This window comes from Mus musculus, chromosome 15, assembly GCF_000001635.26.
Source record: "Mus musculus strain C57BL/6J chromosome 15, GRCm38.p6 C57BL/6J".
NCBI lineage: Eukaryota > Metazoa > Chordata > Mammalia > Rodentia > Muridae > Mus > Mus musculus.
The window spans coordinates 57257451-57279198 of record NC_000081.6 but is presented as its reverse complement, the minus strand read 5'-3'; the positions used below and the strand labels follow the sequence as shown (position 1 = coordinate 57279198).

At 35.6% G+C, this 21748-nt stretch overlaps 1 protein-coding gene across 4 annotated transcripts in view; it reads left to right on the top strand.

Moving 5' to 3' along the window:
* Positions 1 to 21748, top strand: part of Slc22a22 (solute carrier family 22 (organic cation transporter), member 22) — a 233859-nt gene that overhangs the window by 198427 nt on the left and 13684 nt on the right. Inside the window, exons 1-3 of one of the 4 annotated variants that reach the window (NM_001357930.1) lie at positions 14038 to 14105; positions 15511 to 15926; positions 20019 to 20122. In NM_001357930.1, the coding sequence (NP_001344859.1) occupies positions 15528 to 15926; positions 20019 to 20122 (503 nt within the window). In that variant the 5' untranslated portion in view covers positions 14038 to 14105; positions 15511 to 15527. Of the gene's footprint in view, positions 1 to 14037; positions 14106 to 15510; positions 15927 to 20018; positions 20123 to 21748 lie in introns of those variants that run through there. The other 3 variants (XR_383995.3, XM_006520697.3, NM_172378.3) reach the window with 3 other exon arrangements.

Here is a 21748-nt window from a genome sequence, read left to right as displayed (position 1 = left end):
GGCTCTGTGCATCCGCCTGTCCCAGAAGCTGTCCGGTTCTCTGGCGCACCCTCTAACCTGTTCAGACTGATTTCCTAAGTTGTGCTGAGTCCAGCATTTTTAATACAATGTGAAATTGGACCTTTTAAAAGTACTGTTCATCTAATTTCATTTTGAACGGTCTTGGTTACTCTTCATATAATTACATATAATCAAGACCACACTTTGAAAAATGTAAACTTTAAATGGAAAAATTTGCCTTATGGAATACAGAATCTAGTAAAACATATAGGAAAGAAAAAAATCACTGGCAATAACACATTATAAACTTCTTAACAGTAGGGGACTTGTCAAATAAAGGCTTGAACACACATCTCTTCAAAGACAGGGGACACTTGATGGCAGATAAAGAAATGAATGTACCCAAATCTAGCCTGGGGAAACAATCAGCCTCCTAAAGGGTGACTTACTGGAGTGTGAGTGACTCAGAAAGCTACTCACCACAGAACTACCTAGGTTTTGTGATGACTCAGGCATTCTGTGTTACTTGAGGTCCCTGCCACATTTGCATGCAGTTTTAGTAAGTATTTGCTCCTTCCCAGTGACTCTTTAATGCTTACATAAATAACCTCAGGGACATGTCTCATAAGTCTTGTAACTTTCTAAGACACCCCCTCCCCCCCGAGTTTTGTAAGTTTCATGGACTTCCTGAGTATAATTAAATCCACTCTGACTTCTAGAAAGGAATATTTCCATGGCAAGGAAACAGCTACACAAAATTCCAGTCTTATCTGTGACTCTTGAATCCTTTCTTCCACCTCTTTTGAAATATTCTCTCAAGTCTTGGACCCTTCCTTCTGAATACACCTGAATATTTTCTTTGATTTTTATGCCTGGACATTGTTCCACTATAACAGAGACACAATCTTGGATTCTCAGCTGCTTGACTGGTAGCCAGTACTCACTCAATAAAAAAATTAAAGAATAATACTTTTTAGAGTGACATTGGAACTCCTGTTATAAAAAGTGAATGGAAAATAACATATAGGAAAACCAAAATTCTAAAAGACTTTCCTAGTTGATTAGTGTCTAAGGTAGACCTCAGGATATAGATTTACTGAAGAGGTAGATATCTATGAGAATTAAAATTAGATTTCAGATGGAGGTCCAACTTAAAGTCATTCAGGTATGGCATCGCTGCTATTCCAGCTCTTCTAACTCCTAACTCTATAGAAGTGTCTCTAGCTTCATGAGAATAAAATAGTAATCCTTTGGATCAAATGGGAACATGGAGAGAGATAATATTTTAGTGATAGCGTAAACAACAGAGTGTAATCATGCAAGACCTCTCTCAGACTAAACAAAATTTGAAGCATTGGTTCCAGACAAATAATACACATGTATTTTTGTATATAGGAGCAGTGGGGAAGGAATCCTTGCAAAAATTACTGATTTCTAGATGAGAATAGATATAGAATGTTAACTCCCCTTAGGTTAGAAGGACATAACTCACGGAATGGTTGCCATCCAAGAACTTACACAAAATCCCATAACTTTAAACTTTAGGCCAGTCTATATCATTATTGCATTTGATTTAAATTGATGTAAGAAGTTCAGCTAACCCTTTTTATAACCTTTTTTTATTCTTTAGTAGGTGACTTTTTATATAGCATCACCTTTAAATTTTATATACTCCTGTGAGATAGGTACCACCAGCTACTTTTGGGTGGTAATGAGGGCTCAGAAAAATTGACACAACTTTCTGTAAGTAGAAAGGTCTATTTATTTCAATATTTTGGTTCAAACTTTGGATATAATTTGGCTAGATCTCTCACAGTACTGGTTGAAACTCCATGGTATGAACATGTATAGAGTAAATTTCATTTTGTACGGTTGATTTCAAGTACACAATGCTACATGGAAATGCTAGGGAAATCTGAGGATATAAAGAAAGGCTTTCCTGCAGACCCTTCTCTGTTCCCCTCCTGTACCTCAGCTTTAGAAATCTTGCTAAACTCTTGAGATGCCACTGTGGCTAACCTACGTATTTTAGTTTGAGTTGAAAATACTAGACTTTGCCTTGTTAAATGATAATTTCATTAAAAATGTAATCATGAGTTGTGAGAAAAAATAAAATGAACTTTTAAAATATTTTTATAATTTACTAATTAATAGGAGAATATATAAGATGTCACAAGCGATTCAAAGGAAATCACAATGGTTACTTATTCAAAATGAAGAAAGCTGAGAGAGTTAAAATGTTTAGTGGCCACTATGTATGCAAAACTAGTAGGAAGAAGGACAATTAAACCTTGTTGATAAATGACTATGCTTGACCAACAGTGACAGTTGGTACTACCACCATTTTCCTACAATTGAGAGAGGCATGGTGGGCACAAATAACAAGGAAAGGTGCATATGCAGGATATCCAACAACAGATTTGCCCTTTTAAGATATTTTATAGTATTTTCTAATGATCTCAGATGAATGTAAGCAGGGATGCTGAGTCAAAGAAACCTGAGAAAGCAAGCACTTGGGAATCAACAGATGTCCTGGGAAGGGCTTTGGGCTTTGGCAAGAGGTTGGAATCAGGGTTCAAGCCAAATTTAACTCAACTGACATATGGTTTACATTTTATGGTCCTTATAATACTGAAGAATTGGGATGAAAACCCCAATTTTCTCTAAGTCCACCATGGTTTTCATATCACTGTACTAGGCCAATGATTAAACACAATATAGGAGCTCCCCCCACCCCCTGCAGTGATGTTAAAGATTGGTCAATGATACTAAAATGATTATTTTTCTACTCATACAATAATGCAGGCTGAAAGACTGATGGATCATATGAATCTGTATGAGTACACAGAATTGTAATTCAGTTGTACCCCACAAAAAGTACCTTCTAACCTTAATTCTTAGCACTTTTTAATATAGTCTTTTTTAAGATAGATTGTTCACCAGTGTAATAAAGTTAAAATGAGGTCAGACAGGGTTGGGAGAAACCATATTCAAATTATTAAAAGTAGTCTTTGTAGGAATCAAAAGAGTTATTGTAAATAGAGATGTAGAGGTAGAGATCTACACATACAGAGGAAAGTCCTGTGTAGATGGAGAGAAATTTAACTGATGTCACTATGCATCAAGACCCCAGGGCAATGGCAGTGTCCTTGTGCATTATAGCTGGACAGATGCAAAGGGTTCAAGTACATCTTTGCAAATACCTTGATTTAGACAACTATTTTCTTGAACCACGAGGAAGTAGATTTATATACTTTGTAAAACTGAACACTTTAAAATTAGCTTTTTGAGATTATAATAGAATTACATCATGTCCTCATTCTCTTTCATCCCTCCAAACTCTTCCATGTATCCCTCCTTATTTTCTTTTAAATCCATGGCCTTAAAAATATCATTACATACAGCCCTGAAAACTTACAAATAACATTATACAGACTGTATATATATATATATTTACATTCCTTAAGCTGTACTATTTATAGTGTATTTTTGTTACAGCAATCTTAAGTATCTAATATATAAGAAAAAGGGGTATTTGTTCTTATTCAGAAACCATTTGAAGTAGCATGCAGCATATGTGTGTATATATGTATGTATGTATGTATGTATGTATGTATGTGTATATATGTAGGTAATGGAGGAAGATACAAAATAGATATAACAATGACATAAAACAAAACACAAAATCATAGACCCTTGGAAAGATGGTTCTGGATGTAAGATAAACAGGACATTAGTTTTTGCATAAATAAGAAAGTCATAGAAGCAACAACAAGGAAGAGATCTTTTCACCACCTAGGAACTGAGATTATAGGTTGTTGGGAACTAAAAAGGGGGCCCTGTAGAAGAGGGGGAAGGGGAAGACCCATACCCTGCCAGATTTCCACCTATTCTCTGGTCAGTCAGGCGTGGGAGGGTTTTCACTCATCCCTGGGTGGGCATTCAAGCCTCTAACCCACCCTTCAGGGGGTGGCCAAGGGCCAGCCCTACCTGGGATTCCCAGAGCTACTTGGCAAAAGCCACTGGGGTTATGGGAGAGAGGAATGAGGGAAGAGAGGTTCCCAACACTGACGAGAGTGAGCTCAGCCTTGAGGAACAAAGGCAGTCTATGATTTTAGAGCTTTATTGTAGAAAGGCAGGGAGAAAAAGAGAAAGGAGAGAGAGAGAGAGAGAGAGAGAGAAGAGGAGAAGACAGAGAAGAGAGAGGAGAAGACAAAGAGAGAGGAGGAGAGAGGAGAGGGTGAGAGTGAGAGGTAAGAGGGAGACAAGTAAGAGGTAAGAGAGTGAGGTGGGGGCCTAACAGCATCCTTTATGGTCTTTACTGTTGCTAGGTAACTGGGGAGGAGTTTAACCTGAAGGTCAGAAGCTTGGGTCATTGCCTCTCTTGTGGGGGCTGTGAGGGGTGGTAACTTAGGCAGGAGCCAGAATTCCAGGAGCATGAGGAAACACCTACTGTGTCATGTAGGTAAATTATCACCCTTTTCAGGGTTCAGACCTCAGCTCAACTGGAGACCAGCCTGTCTGTGCATAGCCTAATGCCACACAATAGGTCTTATTTTTAAATTGATCATAGGGAATGCCTGAAACTGGGATATTTATAAGAAAAAGATTTCTTTTTGCCTATGTCTCTGTAATGTAGAATCATACAGCGAGCATGGGCTGAGTTGCTAGAGTGGGCCTCCTATTCCTGCAGTCCAAGAAACAGAAGGACAAAGTAAAGAATGTGAAAAAGAGACTCTTTCACCTTAAATCAATCTTATCTTGTGGCATCTAATCTAGTCCTGTGGGAGGAATCACTTCTGAGAGACTGTACTCTTTTTTTTTTTTAATTGGATACTTTATTTACATTTCAAATTTTATCCCCTTTCCAGGTCTCCTCCAGAATTCCCTATCCCATCTCTTCCCCCACCCCCCTGCCTCTATGAGGGTACTTCCCTAATAGGACAAAATAGCAACCAGTAGATTGGGAAAAGATCTTCACCAATCCTACACCCAATAGAGGGCTAATATCCAATACATACAAAGAACTCAAGAAGTTAGACTCCAGAGAGCCAATAACCCTATTAAAATGGGGTACAGAGCTAAACAGAGGATTCTCAGCTCAGCCGTTCTTGACTATAGAAACTGAGTGACCCTCCCCAGGTCCAATGTCACAATAATACAGAAAAGGCAAATGTTAGCACTAGTGTCTGAAGAGACAAACTGCACTAAAACACAACACTATCCAGTATGAAGATACACTTAGGGAGAGATGGTAGCATTGAGTTCAGAGTCCACTTTACAATTTTTACACTTTTTTTGTGTAGTTCTTTTGTGTGTTCCATACTTGTTTGGAAAATACTATTAACACACGAAGGTCATATGTTTAAAAACTGCTTAGAGGCTTCTGTTATAGTGTTGACTTTGAGGCTGAGTTATATAATGTCTCTTAACCTTATAACTTGTTAAATGATTTGCTCATGAATAATATGGCAATTAGCATGTGGAGTCATGTGTTGCTCAAAAACTCCGTGTTGACATGTTGACCTTGGACATCCCTCCCCTTACATACTCAGCTAGTAATGGGCTACTCTTCATCAGTGATGTATGAGTAATGTAAGCATTGAGCTTTCATGCATGTTGTGTGCTATATGTTTTATATGCAGTCTAATGGCACAAATGGACTGCTCAATCAAAGATGAGCACCATGTGGCAGAATAAAGGTTAGCAGTAGAAATAAAGAGACAGCACTTTATTAAACTAATATACTGTAACCTATAGTAAGCTTTATACAACGGCTTTAAAAATTTTTATTACCAATACTTTAGTTAGTATACAAATGAATGGGATTCATGATGGAAATTTTGGCCATGTATGTCCATGTACTTTGTAGTCACACTTCCATCACCCTATTCTTTCTGCTTTCTTTCCTCTAACTGATATTTTTTCAGCTTCCCCATTGAGTCCCTTTTCTACCTTCATGCCATATATATGTACTTAAAAGTTTTGTGTTCCTCATAGAAAAATCATAAGATGCTTGTTTTCTTGAGTCTAATTCATTTTACTTACCATATTTACTTACCATGTGTAGTATGCTTCTGCAAGTATTTTATTTTAAAAATAGATTTTGCATATTTCTTGTATTAAATGAGAAGAGACTATCCTAAAGTATTATGTGTTTGTGTCTTAATTCAGTCTTATTGAACTAGACTACATTTCATTTTCAAATAATCAGAAATCTCTAAATGAAAAAACTCTGCATTCAAGGTGCACTTTGAAGGTGTATTTTAAAACTCTTGTGTTCATGGGTCTGTTGTCTTATCTAACTGATTACACTGCCTATGATTTAAAACCATGCTTCAATTAATCCTCTGTGGTCTTCACAGAGGTACAGCAAAGAAGCCTCTAAGCTCTCTCTCTACAGAAAAGGCCGTGGTGGAACATTTTAGTGGACGATGTCTTCTCAAAATGGAGAAATAAGGGAGTCCAACTCTTTGTGCCATGTCTGTTGTCTTCTGTAGATGTTTGTGGTGTGCTTGCTGATTTATCTGAGTATTTACAGGACTCAACAGACCCTCTACCTTTTCAATATCTTTATCTTCCACTCAAACTTTACATTTTCTTCACTTAAAATGCAGTGCATCTATGTAATTAATTAGTTGACATGTTTGGTCTTGTCCCTTCATGATAAAGACATGATTATCATAGGTCTTTAAAACAATTCATTCTATAGCTTGGAAGCCCTCATGGGACTGAATCAATTTCTTGGGCAAATTACATGAAGTAGGGATTCCAAGAACACGTGCTCCTGGAAAAGTTTTATTTCTTCCAGATCACCTGGAACTCAAACAAAGTGAAGCTTGCAATATTATCCAGTTTCAACAAAACCTGATTGCTGTGTTTAGCCATAAACCAGAACAATGAAGTATACAGAACTCTTATGACCTATTTATTCACTTTTCAAGCCATCTGTTTGATATTACATGATTGAATTTTGAGGAGACAATAAAAACCTGAGCAAAATAAATTAATTCACCTTAAATTGATCCTGCCAAATTGATCCAAAATAATATTCAGCTATGGCTAAACTGTGTTTCTTCTCCATGATGATCACACATTTTTCATTATTTACTGTCCTTTGTCAAGGATGTCTAGGTTGTCATTGCCTGAAGTAGCCCTGAGCTGGGATCATTTATGTATTGTTAGCAGCTTCTTGGCTTTTAAAAATGTATATTAAGAAAGAAAGTTGGCTTGTTTCAACATAAGTAAGAGGGTCATAATTGGAGCCAGCATATGGAAAGCATAGCGATTCTGTTTTGATTTAATGAAGGCACTCTTATTCCCCAGGCGCTTTCTCTGTTCGTGTTGGAAACAAGATGTTCCCTGCTATCATAACTAATTGTTGTATCTAGCACAATCTCAATCCCTACCTTAAGACACTGTCCAGACCACCTGGATCTCTAGTGGTGCATCCTGCCTCTTTCTTGCTTTATACCTACAAGAAGACTAAGCTGTATTACTGGAGATCTGAATAAATCAGAGCAGAAGAAATTCAATTTTTCAAGGAATCTTAGAACCTCGGTGTACTGCTGGTATGAACCTGCATGTTACCTTTCATTTATTGGTTCAGACAGAGTATTTATTGGCCTCTGTAATCTTAACAGGACATAACAAGATAGAACAGAATTTGTACTTCCCCCACATGCTAATAGATTAGTGGAGGCAACTGAAAATTGACTATAGTATCACAATGTTCCAACAAAAGTACCTGTACTTCAGTAATGCAGAGAATAGGAGTGTACTGTGGGATGATCCTATGTGAAACTGTAGAAGTAAGAGCATTCTCTATACTCTGAAGACCTAAAGATGATGATTTGGGCTATAGAGACATAGGGGCAGACAATATTGAATTCTAGATGAGAGAGCAAGTGTTAGACAAGTTTCCTATATGAAGTAGAGGGGATGCTGTCAAAATGCTCAGGTCAAGGTATTCATTGTATTTCCATTTTCTGATGAACAAACTGCAAAATTAATCATTTGAATAACTTCATGAAAATCACATTAGGACTTACTGCTTCAGAAACACATACTCTTGTCCATGAATTATGGAGAGTCACCTGTCTTTTTCTTCTTGGCTCATATCCATCCTATTTTGATGGTATTGTGATGTGGTTTTTATGTAAATGCTACTGAAATCCTTTGAGGTGGGTAAAAGACTTATAGAAAACAGATGGACTTTGGTAGAATATTCAAAGACACACAATTGGAAACATTCCTCCAAGAGATGGAGTTGAATCAAGAAGCCAGAAATCAGTCAATATAAGATGAAGAGTCTTCCAAGGAGTTGCATAAATGGTGGACAATCAAGAGAAGGCAATGTCCTAGAAGCAACCATCAAAGAGGCAGTAATCAGGGTTTCAAACCTCCTACTAAGTCAAGAACAGTGATGGGGTTCACCACTGTGAATTACCAATACAGGAAGCATTAGTTGCTTAATGAGTAACTGTAATGGAATAAAAAGGACTAATATCTGATTACATTGGTTTTAAGGGTTTATAGAGACAAATTAAAAATGTGGACTACATAATCAATTCTTTTTATAAAACCACCCAATCAAGAATGATATCAAACAACATGAACAAAGTGTTAGATGAAAAACATTAAGTGGGTAGTAGGAGACTATTTCAGTTGTAAAATAGTCAAATTCACGGGCTGGTAAAATAGCTCACTGAATTAAACCTATTTGTCTTGCCAGCCTGAAGCTGTGTATTTAATCTCTGGAGCCCTCAGTAGAAGGAAAGAACTGACTCTTAAAAGTTATTGTTTTATGATCTCTGTCCACGTGTACAGTACAACATCTGCTCACCTGAAATGTACACACAGACACCACACACAGACACACACAGACACACACATGCATTTAAAATAAAATAAAGATTTAAGGGGAACATTGCATATGTAAAGTACTGAATATGAAAGAAAGAATGACTGAGTAGGATTTATATACAAGTAGTCATTGCCTTGCTGTTGAACAGGCTGAAATTTCTTCAACTTTGGACCATTACTGTCTAGCATTGGAGAGAGTAATTTCTTACCATCCCTATCCTCTTTTTAAGTATTTCAGCATACTTATCATTTAAAGCAATCTGTATCTTGTATTAAATTTTCCTGGGATTGAAATATGACTAGTGTATTGTTTCTTGCTCTTGTCCAAGCTCTACACAGTTGTCCTCAGATAAAAGTGGGTACTTTGAAAAGCTGGTGCTTTGATGACAAAGAGATATTCTTTCTACAGCTAAACTGGTTTGCTCTAAAGTTCCAGGTCTGCAGAATCACACAGCCTTATGAAGAATCCCAAGTTCTAAATGGGCTAGAAGAGCAGAAAGTCTTATAATGTATAAATTTATGAGTTCAGGATCAATATACAGATTATTACTTTTCATTCAAGTCCTTTAAGCCCTTAGTATTGTGTGAATCCCAGACCTCTACAAGTCAAATAGCACTATGATTAGCTTTCTCTATTTTCCTAGAACAACACAATACAGTTTAGGGAAACATATAAGGTTGGGTAAAGGAAAATTATGAAGTATTTATTTTGTAACTGAACTAGTTATGTGTTAACAACTATCTGATGTATGGTAAGTGCTAGATTTTGTAGCAGTTTTGGCAGAATACTTAGTCAATGAGCTCACATAATCTATCATTTTGAGAGTTGGTAATAATTATAAGCAAATAGGTAAATAAATCATGTAGTATTAGGTTTTTATATTTGTGTGTGTGTAAATGTGAATGATGGCCCAAGTATGTAAGGATGTATGTGTATGTGTATATATATATATATGTATATTTATGATTTATATATGTATATATGATATACACACACACATATATATATACATACACACACATATATACATATATATATATACATATATATATATATATGTATATATATATATATATATATATATATGATGTATATGATGTACATGCATATAGGCTAAGACCACTTTAACTGTCATCCCTTGGGAACATTTTTCAAAATCCTTTGAGATTGACATTATTCCTATTTTTTGGATTTAAAAATGTAGGTTAAGGGAAATTAATCTCAGGCTCCATGTTAATAAAATAATTACTTTAGTACCCACACCTATAACCACAATTTTTCTTACAATAGGTGTGAATAGGGACTATTATTTTGAATATGTTCTGCAGCATACAATTACAAAAGAAGAAAATAAGGTTCAAGAATAGACTTAGTAATGAGAGAGAGAGAGAGAGAGAGAGAGAGGGAGACCTAAAGAAGACACCAGTAATTTGAAAGCAAGTGTGGAGCATATGGGACAACTCAGAGACAGTAGACTGAAAGGTAGAAATGATGTACTGATGTACTAACATAAGAAATTTCAAAATAAAGCCAAAATTATATCAATAACGAGTCAAGCTTCTACTTTTTTTTACTATGTTGTTTGGCACTTGAGCTAGTGGGATTAGCAAAATACTACCAGGTAATTGAAACTTGTCTTGTTCTTTGGAGTATCTTTGGAGAACCAGTGATGAAAAGAGATGAAAGCTTAGCATCTGTAAGAGAGAATCTACCTGGGCATCAATGTAGTTTTTCACCCAGCAGACTAAGTCCACTGACTGACTGACTCTCTCCTTCCCTCCCTCCTTCTTTCCCTAGGGACTGAAACCAGGACCCTAAACAAGCTAGACAAGAACTGGACTGTCAGTTCCTGCTACCTGACCCATTGTTTATTTTATTTAATTGAAAATTATTGTTTCATACAATATATTAAGATTATAGTTTTCCCTCTCTCATCTTCCAGATCTCCGCTACCTCCCCACTCTTCCATCAATGTGCCTTTTTTCTTTAATAAGGAAAAAGTGCAAACAAAAATACACACAACAAATGAAAGAATACAAGAAACTGTAAACATGTACCACACACACACACACACACACACACACACAGAGAGAGAGAGAGAGAGAGAGAGAGAGAGAGAGAGAGAGAGAGAGAGAGAAACAAAACCAATAAAATCACAGAATTGAAATCATAGTATATAAGCAAGACAATGTTAAGGTTAAAAAAAAAAAAGTCACACAGAGCAATATGAGCCATTGTTGACTTCCAGTGGTGGTTGTATTAGTGAACACACACAGTCTCACCACTTGAACAAATTGTAAGAATCTCAGAAATTATTCTTGAAAATATAATATTTAGAAGAATTTAATGTCACAGAACACAGGAAGTAGAGAAACAACAAACAAAACCCACTTTCCCCAAATCCTGCAACAGTTCAGAATCAGTTTTGATTCTAATATTAATTTTTACAGTATCCCCCATCATCTTGATAGTTTTCCATGTTGTGTAAAGAGGCTTAGCAAGTCTAATGTGAGCATAATTGCTGCTTCTAACTTTGTTATCATTCTTTGGCTTTCTACTCACTGAGGGTCCCCAAGACGCAATGAGCCACAAGACGCAATGAGCCGTTTCTGCCTGTGATCGTTCCTGTAGAGAGTTGATCCATCCTAATGGTGTACACCGTCTCCACCACATTATGAAGCCTATTACTTATGATTCAAGACAAATAATAAATCAAAACAGATAAACGTTAAGCCCCTCATTTTCTCCTTTACCTTAATTTTTTCTCACTGCATTCATTCCATCATTTTGAAATATTTGCATCTTCTTCATTTTCTCTTATCTCCACAAAATTCACAACTCTTCTCCCATCTTATTTTATATCTACCCCCCCTTAAGTGCCCCAATCTTCCCATTCCTCTAACAGATCACTTGGAACCTGCCATCCCCCTTTCTATTCCTCTCTGACCCTCTTGCCCCAACAACTGTATCATTTTCCTTCCCTTGTTTCTATAGTTATATCAGGCTATGCCCTCACATCTGAAGATTTGGAGCTGAGATACTTTGGTGAAAGAGAACATACCCTGTTTGTATTTCTGGGTCTAGGTTACCTCACTGCATATGACCTTTTCTAGTTCTATTTATTTACCTGCAAAGTTCATGATTTCCTTTTTCCCACCTCTAAAGCTGAATAGTATTCCATAGTGTGTAGGTACAACATTTTCATTATCAGTTCCTTGGATAAAAGACATTTGAATTGTATCAATTTTCTATCTATTGAAGATAAAGCAGCAATGAATATGGCAGAGAATGTGTCTGTGGACTCGAATCTCTAGTCTTTTGTATACATGCTAAGAAGTAGTATAGCTGATTTGCATGGTGCATTCAATTTTAGCATTTTGAGAACTACCCACATTGACTTTCAGAGTGGCTGGACTAGTTTGTAATTCCACCAATCATGAATAAGGGTTCTCTTTTTCCTACCTCAGTTCAGCCATCTAGCTGGTTGTTTAGTTGATCTTTGCCATTCTGACTGGGATATGATGAAGTCTTAAAGTTGTTTTGACTTCCAGTTGACTAATTGCTAAAAATGATGCACATTTTCTGGAAGTACTTGTTAGCCATGTCTTTCTTATTCTGAGAACTCTCAGTTAAGGTCCAGGCCAATTTTTTTAAAAATTGTTTTCATCTTTGCCTTTTGAAGTTCCTAGATATTCTTTTGACACTATCTTCTATGAGGTCACCATGAGATCTGTGCCAATGGCAGAGTCATGTCCTTGAAGTTATAGAACTGTGAGTTGAATACATTCTTTTCCTGAGGTTGTAAAGAAATCTCAGGCCTCATATGTGCTAGATGTCCTCTGAGCTGCATGCCTAGCTTCCCCAGTTATCTTCATAAATCTTTCCTGCTTTCAGTATAGCAGCAAGAACATAAATAACTGAGGCTGGTTGAGACCCCTTCATGCACTGATTTGTATATCATCTGTTTTTTTTTTTCTTCAAAGGAAAGCATTTAGTATTCCATTATATACACTTTGAATAACAAAAACTGTGGAATTCATTTAAAAGAGGGTGAAAATTCTGAACTGAAATTAATACTAGAAGAGAAGGTAATTCAGGATTGCATTTCTATTTAATGAAATTACTGCATTAAATTTATGTATCAAATCTGTCAGCCATTTCTGTATCCATGACTTCTTCTGTATTGCTTCATAATTTATTTTACTGAGCAAGATTAGACTAGATCTCTGACCTTTATTCTTACTTTGTAATGTTCCTTGCTCTGTTCCATAAAGTATCAGCAGATGTGACACATATGGAGACAGAGAATATCATTATACTTTTGTTGTTGTTGTTGCTCCTGCTCCTGGATTCAGGCTAAAATAAGCAAATCCATGGGAATGTGAATGTTTCACTCATTATCAAAGTTAATTTAGTTGAATATGTTGAAGATCACTAAATTGGAACTTGAGAGATCATTAACTGGCTTGAGTAAATTATTGTGTAATGAATTGTATGATTGACTTGTATCCTAAGTAGATACGTACTGGATTTATAATTTCTAAAGATTCAGTGTTCTATAGGAGCTATAGGAGAATTATTATTTTTTGATTACATGGCCATGGGTATATTTGTCATGCACCAATGACTGGTCAGGTACCCATGCACATATGGTTAGCAGTAGCTGACCTTAGTAGGTTATTTTAAAAGTCATAAAGTTGACACAATGATCTTTTGTCAGGGTATGAGTGAGGATGGGAAAGTGTGAATAAATATCATACTTTAGTGTATGCCTGATAGAAATATTTATAATAGAGAAAAATGAAGTCATTTTTAGGTAAAAATTATGGATTACCAAAGGTAAAATTTCTCTAAAACCTTTAATTTATTCAGGTAGAAATGTCAATGCTGGAAAAAATGACGGTGATGAGAGAAAGCTACACAGAAATATAGACTGATAAAAATTGCATGGCATTGTTCTAGGTCCTGTTCTGGGTCCATCCTGAAAGTTGTCTAGGAATCTACTTTGTTTTTTCCATAGAGTGACTAAACATCAGCACTTCTTATTTTAATGTAGTGTTCAGTTTAAAACCAAAAACTACAAATAACTCTAAAGTCCACTTCAGTTACTTAGTTCCAATGAACAGTGGACTGGGGTAAATTAGTAACTTTATAACGTATCAGTAGATTTTCTTTTGGTAAAGAGACATAGCTATTCTCTATGTGTGATTTGGCTGTGTGCAACAGAAGTCCTATATAGGTAAATTTCCATGTTTTTTTAAAATGGCATGTAAAATAATGGTTAATATAGAATAAGGAATTAAATCATCAAATCAAAAAATTCTTGATTTAGATGCAAAATATGGAACATTGTTGGTTGTACTTGTGTCTCATATCTGGAATGAATATGAATCAATTAATAGCATTATGAGAATTCCTATTGTAAGATCTTAAATTGCTACCTTTTGGCATTATGAATATAAATACCAGTTTCCTGCTGAGCCTTAACAGCTTTTATTGTACTTATCTATATTTACTTTTTAAAAATTATAATTTGGCAAGTTATAGTGGTAGATTTTGATCTTATAATTTATCAACAAAATAGAGCATAGAATTATGATTCAATGAATGCAATTTACATATATGTCATTTCAAATATCTAGAAGTTTCAGCTAAATCAGTTGATTTTGTCAAGTAAACAACCATGGCATTTTATGTCTTGAATATAAGAATATAATGTGTCTATGTTTGTATATTAGTATCTCATCTCCATTTTTATTTGCAATCATTAATTGCACCAAGTAATGGGTTAAATTATGACATTTTGTTTATGTGAATAATACATTTGGTCATCTTTAGCTCTCTATTTTCATATCCTATTATTGCTCCTCTCTTTTATCTACCTTTCAAATACTTTTCAATTTTTATGAACTAACTCTATTGTTTGCTTTTTTCTCTTTAAAATATTATATATATGTATAATGCATATAAATACATAAATAAAACCGAGTCCATTTAGTGTTTCATATATATATATATAGTTTTAGGGCTGACCATGACCATGTGCCACTTCAAACTACCTATGGGGTTAATTATTTCTGGAAGGTACTGATTCTATCACTCTCAGCAGTTATTAATTGCATACAGTTTTTCATCTAGGGGTGAGGCTTTGGGAGATTTTTGCTGTTAATACTGGCATGGTAACTGACATTGTCATTGTTCAGATTTTGGTTAGGGCTTCTATAATATTGAGATTTCATAGTATAGCTTTCCTGCTTTATAAAGAAGACATAGTCTCATAGGAGGCAGAAAGATTGTATTGTTAGTATATTTTAAAATCTACTTATCAAGACTTGAGAAGAATACAATATATTACATGTTAACTATATTTATAAAATGGAGTTCATTCTATAAGTTGTCAAATCAGAAACATTTTTCAATTGAATTCTTCGTTATTATGAAAAAATATACTGCTGTCAATGCTGTGAAAAGCAAACTGTTTGTTCTTTTTAATATGCAGGGAAGGAATGTGCATTTTGTTGAGAAAATAGTAACTATTTAAATTTTTGAATATCTGGTCCAGAAAAGATATATATATAAATTAATAAAGTCATGATTTTGAATTTGTGTTTTCTATACTATTGTATCTATGCCTCTACATCTAGCATTTGCAAGAATAGCCATGGATTTTGATGAAATTCTACATCATGTAGGTGACAGTGGAAGATTTCAGATTTGTATGATCATCCTTCTCAACATTTTATCCTTGGTGTTATCCCCTCATGATGTCCTGGAGAATTTTACAGCAGCCATCCCTGCTCATCACTGTAGTATAAACCTTGACAATTCAAGATCTGAAGTTAGTACTGACATGAACTTAACTACTGAAGATTTGATGAAGGTCTCCATCCCAATGGGCCCAAATCAGAAACCCGAGCAATGCCGACGCTTTAGGTACACCCAATGGCAATTTTTAGATTCCAACATATCAACTTTTAACAGCACTGAGCTAGAGACTGAGCCGTGTCTAGATGGATGGACATATGACCACAGTGTTTTTACTTCTACCATTGTCACTGAGGTACGATGTTTAAATATAGTGATGTCTAGTGAATTGACTATAGAACCTTGACATCTAGTAATGAGATGTAAGATAGTTTTCACAAAACATTGAGACTAAGGAAGGGGATAAGTGTGTGTGTGTGTGTGTGTGTGTGTGTGTGTGTGTGTGTGTGTGTCTGTATATGTAAATACATATTTTAAATATCCATATATTTGAAAAGAGTAATACCACCAGTCTACAAAAGGTTTAACTGAATGTGGTGATTGTATTCAGATATTGTGGTCAATAGTGTATTCACATGACTTACCTTATTTGGGTGAAAAAAATCTTAGATCTATTATTTACTGTTAAGCAGCTTTATGTTTCACTTTATTAATATTTAAGGCAGTGTTACTTTATATACTGTTTTTAGGGAAAATTCTGGTTAATGATGTCATCTGAATATTATTAAAATTTCTAACTTTCCCCATGAGATGATAACTAGATTATAGTGGATGCAAGAATGTGTCTCTCCATTGACTCTTGCCTACCTCTAAAAGAAGCTTCTCTGAAAAATAATGAGAGTCATTAAATCTATAGCTATACACACAAATATTCATATGTATATTAGTTAAGTTTTTATTTCTGTGATAAAACACCATAATTAAGGCAACTTATAAAAGAAAGTTCTTGTTAGTTCATATTGTTGTTCCACCTATAGGGTTGCAGGCCCCTTCAGCTCCTTGGGTACTTTTTCTAGCTCCTCCATTGGGGGCCCTGTGTTCCATCCTATAAATGGCTGTGAGCATCCACTTCTAGCCTAGCCTCACACGAAATAGCTATATCAGGGTTCTTTCAGCAAAATCTTGCTGCATATGCAATAGTGTCTGCATATGGTGGCTGAGAGCTCGTGTCTCTAGCTTCATATGTAGCAGAAGATGGCCTAGTCCGCCATCATTGGGAAGAGAGACCCCTTGTTCTTGCAAACTTTATATGCCTCAGTACAGGGTAATGCCAGGGCCAAGAAGCAGGAGTGAGTGGGTAGGGGAGCAGGGCAGGTGGAGGGCATAGGGAACTTTTGGGATAGCATTTGAAATGTAAATAAAGAAAATATCTAATAAAACTAAAGAAAGTTCTTTTTGGCTTATGGTTTCAGAGGTTTAGAGTCCATAATGGAGGAGTAAGGAAACATCTGAGCACTCACATTTTGTTCTACAACCATGAGACAGACAGCAATCATTGGGACTATCATGAGTCTTTTGAAGTCTCAATTTCTGCTACCAGAGACAAAACAAGGCTATGCCTCCACATTCTTCCCCAAGAGTTCTAGCAAATGGGAACCAAATATTCAAACATATGAGTCTTGAGAGTCATTCGTAATCTGCCACAAGAAGACAATTTGACACTATTATCATTGAACAAATTCACAGTATAGCTTCTACCCTAGGGCCTATCACCTCCTCAGCCCTGGGATTCTGACCAGTATTACCATACCAAGCATGAAATTTCCCCCTGTGAAGAAGGCCTCAAATCCAGTGTAAAAGTGGTTAGTGATGCCATGATTGTTAAATCATATCATTGTACTACCAGGGAACACATCTCTTGTTAGAAATTGTTGTTTCATGTATTCCAAACCTGCATCTGGACCAATACAAAAGTCTTGCATTGCACAAAGGATAGGGAAGTCTTCTTCATTGGAGGTTGAAATTGTAGAACACAGATAAAGAAAACTTAACTTCTTCCGTTTGCTATAGTCATGACCATTAAAGAATATTATTAAACTATTAAGAAAGATGAAATTCACAGATACATTGATGGAGATGGAAACTACCATTTTGTGTAAGGTAACCTAGAATTAGAAAGACAAGTATTGCATGCTTTTTGTCATCCTTAAATGTTAGTTTTGAATATTCATATATATATGTTTTATTTTGAATACTAATATAGGTCAGGAAATTGCTAAGGGGCCAAGGGGAGAGTGTTTCAAGAGAGGTGAGATAGAATAGACTGGTATAAAAGATTATAAAGAAGTAATAAAATTTAAAAAACGGTTAATTTGGGGTTCGGGAAAATAAGGTAGAGGAGAGAACAGTACAAAGGAAGAGAGAAATAGCACTAAAAACCTTTAGAAATGTTCCATGAATATCAACTATGTTAGAAATACCTTAATATATGAAATCTGAATTGGGGTGTATAGTATATATGATCCAATTAAAGCTGAACATTCTGCTTTTCCTTATTTAATGTGTGTTCACAAGTACTGGGTCTCTTTGTTGATCACCATCTATGATGAATAGAAATGGTTGGGAGCTGGCCTGAGCACTGTCTCTCTCCAGGAGGCAGCCAAGGAAGTGAAGCACGGAGCGGGAAAAACTTGGTTTTGCAGAAGTAAAAGTTGCTTAGTATTAATAATATTTACTCTCCTTTGTTCTTTGTTCTTCTGTAACCAGAAGCCAATGACTTGAGATGAGTTAACACCTGTTATAATTAGGTAAAGGATTCATTGCTAGCACTCCCTTCTCTGGCCAAGCAAACAGAAAAGGACTAGAAAAGAAAAAAATTAGTCATTCACACAAAGCACACACACGCACACACACACACACACACACACACACACACACACACACACACACACAGCAAAGCAGAAAATGGCTACACCACCTTTTATTTATTGCTTTTAGCTTTTTATAGCATTTAGATAAAATACTACAAAAAAATGACTTAAAATCCTTTACATACACACTGTGGTTGGGCCCAGCTATCTCTCAATTCCACAAGTGTCATGCATGCTTACTTTACTTATATACACATACACCTACACATGTACATGTAAACAAAGAGACATATCTGTGTGTATGTATGTATTTTTATATTTTTATATGTATGTATGTAGATATGTATGTATGTATGTATTATGTATGTATATATGTGGAATAGTCCCCTAAGTCACCCCATTTCTCTGGCCTTTTTGTAGACAAAAGTTCTTAGAAAAATTACCTCATAGATAAAATGTTATATGAAAGGGAAACTACAAAAGGATGTTGATATTAAGTTCAAAGCAGTGCTTGATTCTGTAAGGTCATTATAAGTTCAAAGTAATAGTTTTTATGTAGCCTTGCCTTATCATAGTGCACACCTGTGTTTTCATCCTTGGATCTGAGTGTTTTTCTTTGAACACAAATTGTCTCAAGCCTACTTCTCTTTTTTTAGTATAATTATGAAAGTTCATTTCTTATTATGCAGTCTTTACTTATTATTATGAGGAGTGGACACAGTCTATTCTTTTTGTTTGTTTGTTTTTGTTTTTTCAAGACAGGGTTTCTCTGTATAACCCTGGTTGTCCTGGAACTCACTCTGTAGACCAGGCTGGCCTCGAACTCAGAAATCTGCCTGCCTCTGCCTCCCAAGCGCTGGGAGTAAAGGTGTGCACCAACACTGCCCAGCACACATTCTAGTCTTGAGTCTAGCTTTATTACATCTTTCTAGGAAAACAACTAAAATGATCTCTTAAAAATTTCTTCCTGAGATTATTTGAATCAAATCGGGAATTATATAAATTCATTTATTCATCTAAACAGCATTAATTCATGAAAGTTCATCTTTATGTTAGTCTGTAGGAAATCTGCTCAATAGGGTGGACTAATGCCCATGGATTATTATATTAATTTAATAATGGCAGGAAAGGCATATCAGCTGCAAGAAGCAATCCTGAGGTGAAGTGTCTTTGGGACCTTACCTTTCAGAGCTCACCCATCTGAGTCCATGCAAAAATGTGGGCAACCTCCAAAAAGGCCACCTGTTAGCCTTAGCCTTTCCTAGATGGCTCTTGACATAAAATGCTCTGACAAGAAGTGGAAGATGCATGAATCTATGCATATAATGTAAGTCATTAGGAGCCAGCTTGTTACTGCATATATTTAGTAAAATAATAGTGGTAGATTCTCCCCTAGGACCAATGACATGTGTGACCCCAACTTACCTAGGATGCAGTAATTGTTAACTTTAAATATTAATCATAGACCACTTCTTATTATTCAACAAGTTTATTCTCTAGATTTACTTGAGGTCTCTTTTTAAATACTAATAAATATAATTATTCAAGTTATAATAATTGTATTCACTCTTTTATAGTGGGATTTAGTATGTGATTTTCAGTCATTCAAATACTATGCACAAGCCACGTCTTTGGCAGGACATTTGGTATCTTGTCCTCTATCTGGCATTATTTCTGACAGGTAAGCTTCACTTTTTTTTTTTTTTTTTTTTTTTTTTACAAAGAAACATCTATAAAACTGTTTTTAAAGACTATATGTTTTTATTAAAAATTATGAACATTTAAAGAAGCTGGGTAGAGGGTATACAATATACATGATAGATATATTTTAAGGAATAACCAACTTTGGAAGACAGAAATCAATGTGATAGGCTTCCAGTGAAAGTAAACTTTGAACTGGTTCGTAAAATCTTAACAGTTGGTAGATGGAAAAATGTAAGGGGACAAAAATATCGCAAAATGTTATATAGCAAATGCGATTAATGAAATAGCATAGATTTAGCAATGGGAAACAAAGTTAAGTAGCTAAATTATTAAGAACTGAATCTTCATTTTCTTCTTAAGTTTGATATAATGGATAACAAGAATATTGTGGCAATTCAATAAAAAGAAAATTGTGGCAACTCCAAATGCTATGCGCATTTTCATATTTTAAAATTATGTAGTATGATTAATGTGTTCATTTAGGGAAATTCATTTGCTTAAGTTTACAAGAAAGTTCATGACAGTAGGCAAAAGTAAAAAAATGAACAAAAAACAAAAACAAAGACTGAGTATGGTGAGCGCTCAGGGAAATTTCTAGAAAGAAAAATAGAGAGTTAAGAGTAGATCACATCCAGATAAATAAGGAGAAAGATTTTAAAACAGATGGGTTAAGAATAATACTATTTTGATTTGCATTTCCCTGATGATTAAGCATGTTGAACATTTTTTCAGGTGCTTCTCCGCCATTCTGTATTCCTCAGTTGAGAATTCTTTGTTTAGCTCTGTACCCCATTTTTTAATGGGGTTATTTGAATTTCTGGAGGCCAGCATCTTGAGCTCTTTGTATATATTTGATATTAGTCCCCTATCTGATTTAGGATAGGTAAAGATCCTTTCCCAATCTGTTGGTGGCCTTTTTGTCTTATTGACAGTGTCTTGCCTTATAGAAGCTTTGCAATTTTATGAGGTCCCATTTGTTGATTCTTGATCTTACAGCATAAGCCATTGCTGTTCTGTTTAGGATTTTTTTCCCCTGTGCCCATATTTTCAAGGGTTTTCCCCACTTTCTCCTCTATTAATTTCAGCGTCTCCAGTTTTATGTGGAGTTCTTTGATCCACTTAGACTTGAGCTTTGTACAAGGAGATAAGAATGGATCAGTTCGCATTCTTCTATATGTTAACTGTCAGTTGTGCCAGCACCATTTGTTGAAAATGCTGTCTTTCAAAATATAATACAAAATACCCATGAAAGGAGTACAAAGACAAACTTTGGAGCTAAGACAAAAGGAAGGACTATCCAGAGACTACCCCACCCAGGGATCCATCCCATAATCAGCCACCAAACCCAGACACTATTGCATATGCCAGCAAGATTTTGATGATGGGACCCTGGTATAGCTGTCTAGTATGAGGCTATGCCAGTGCCTGGCTAATACAGAAGTGGATGCTCACAGTCATCTAGAAGATGGGACACAGGGCCCCCATTGGAGAAGCTAGAGAAAGCACCCAAGGAGCTGAAGGGATCTGCAACCCTATAGGTGGAAAAACAATATGAACTAACCAGTACCCCCAGAGCTCATGTCTCTAGCTTCATATGTAGCAG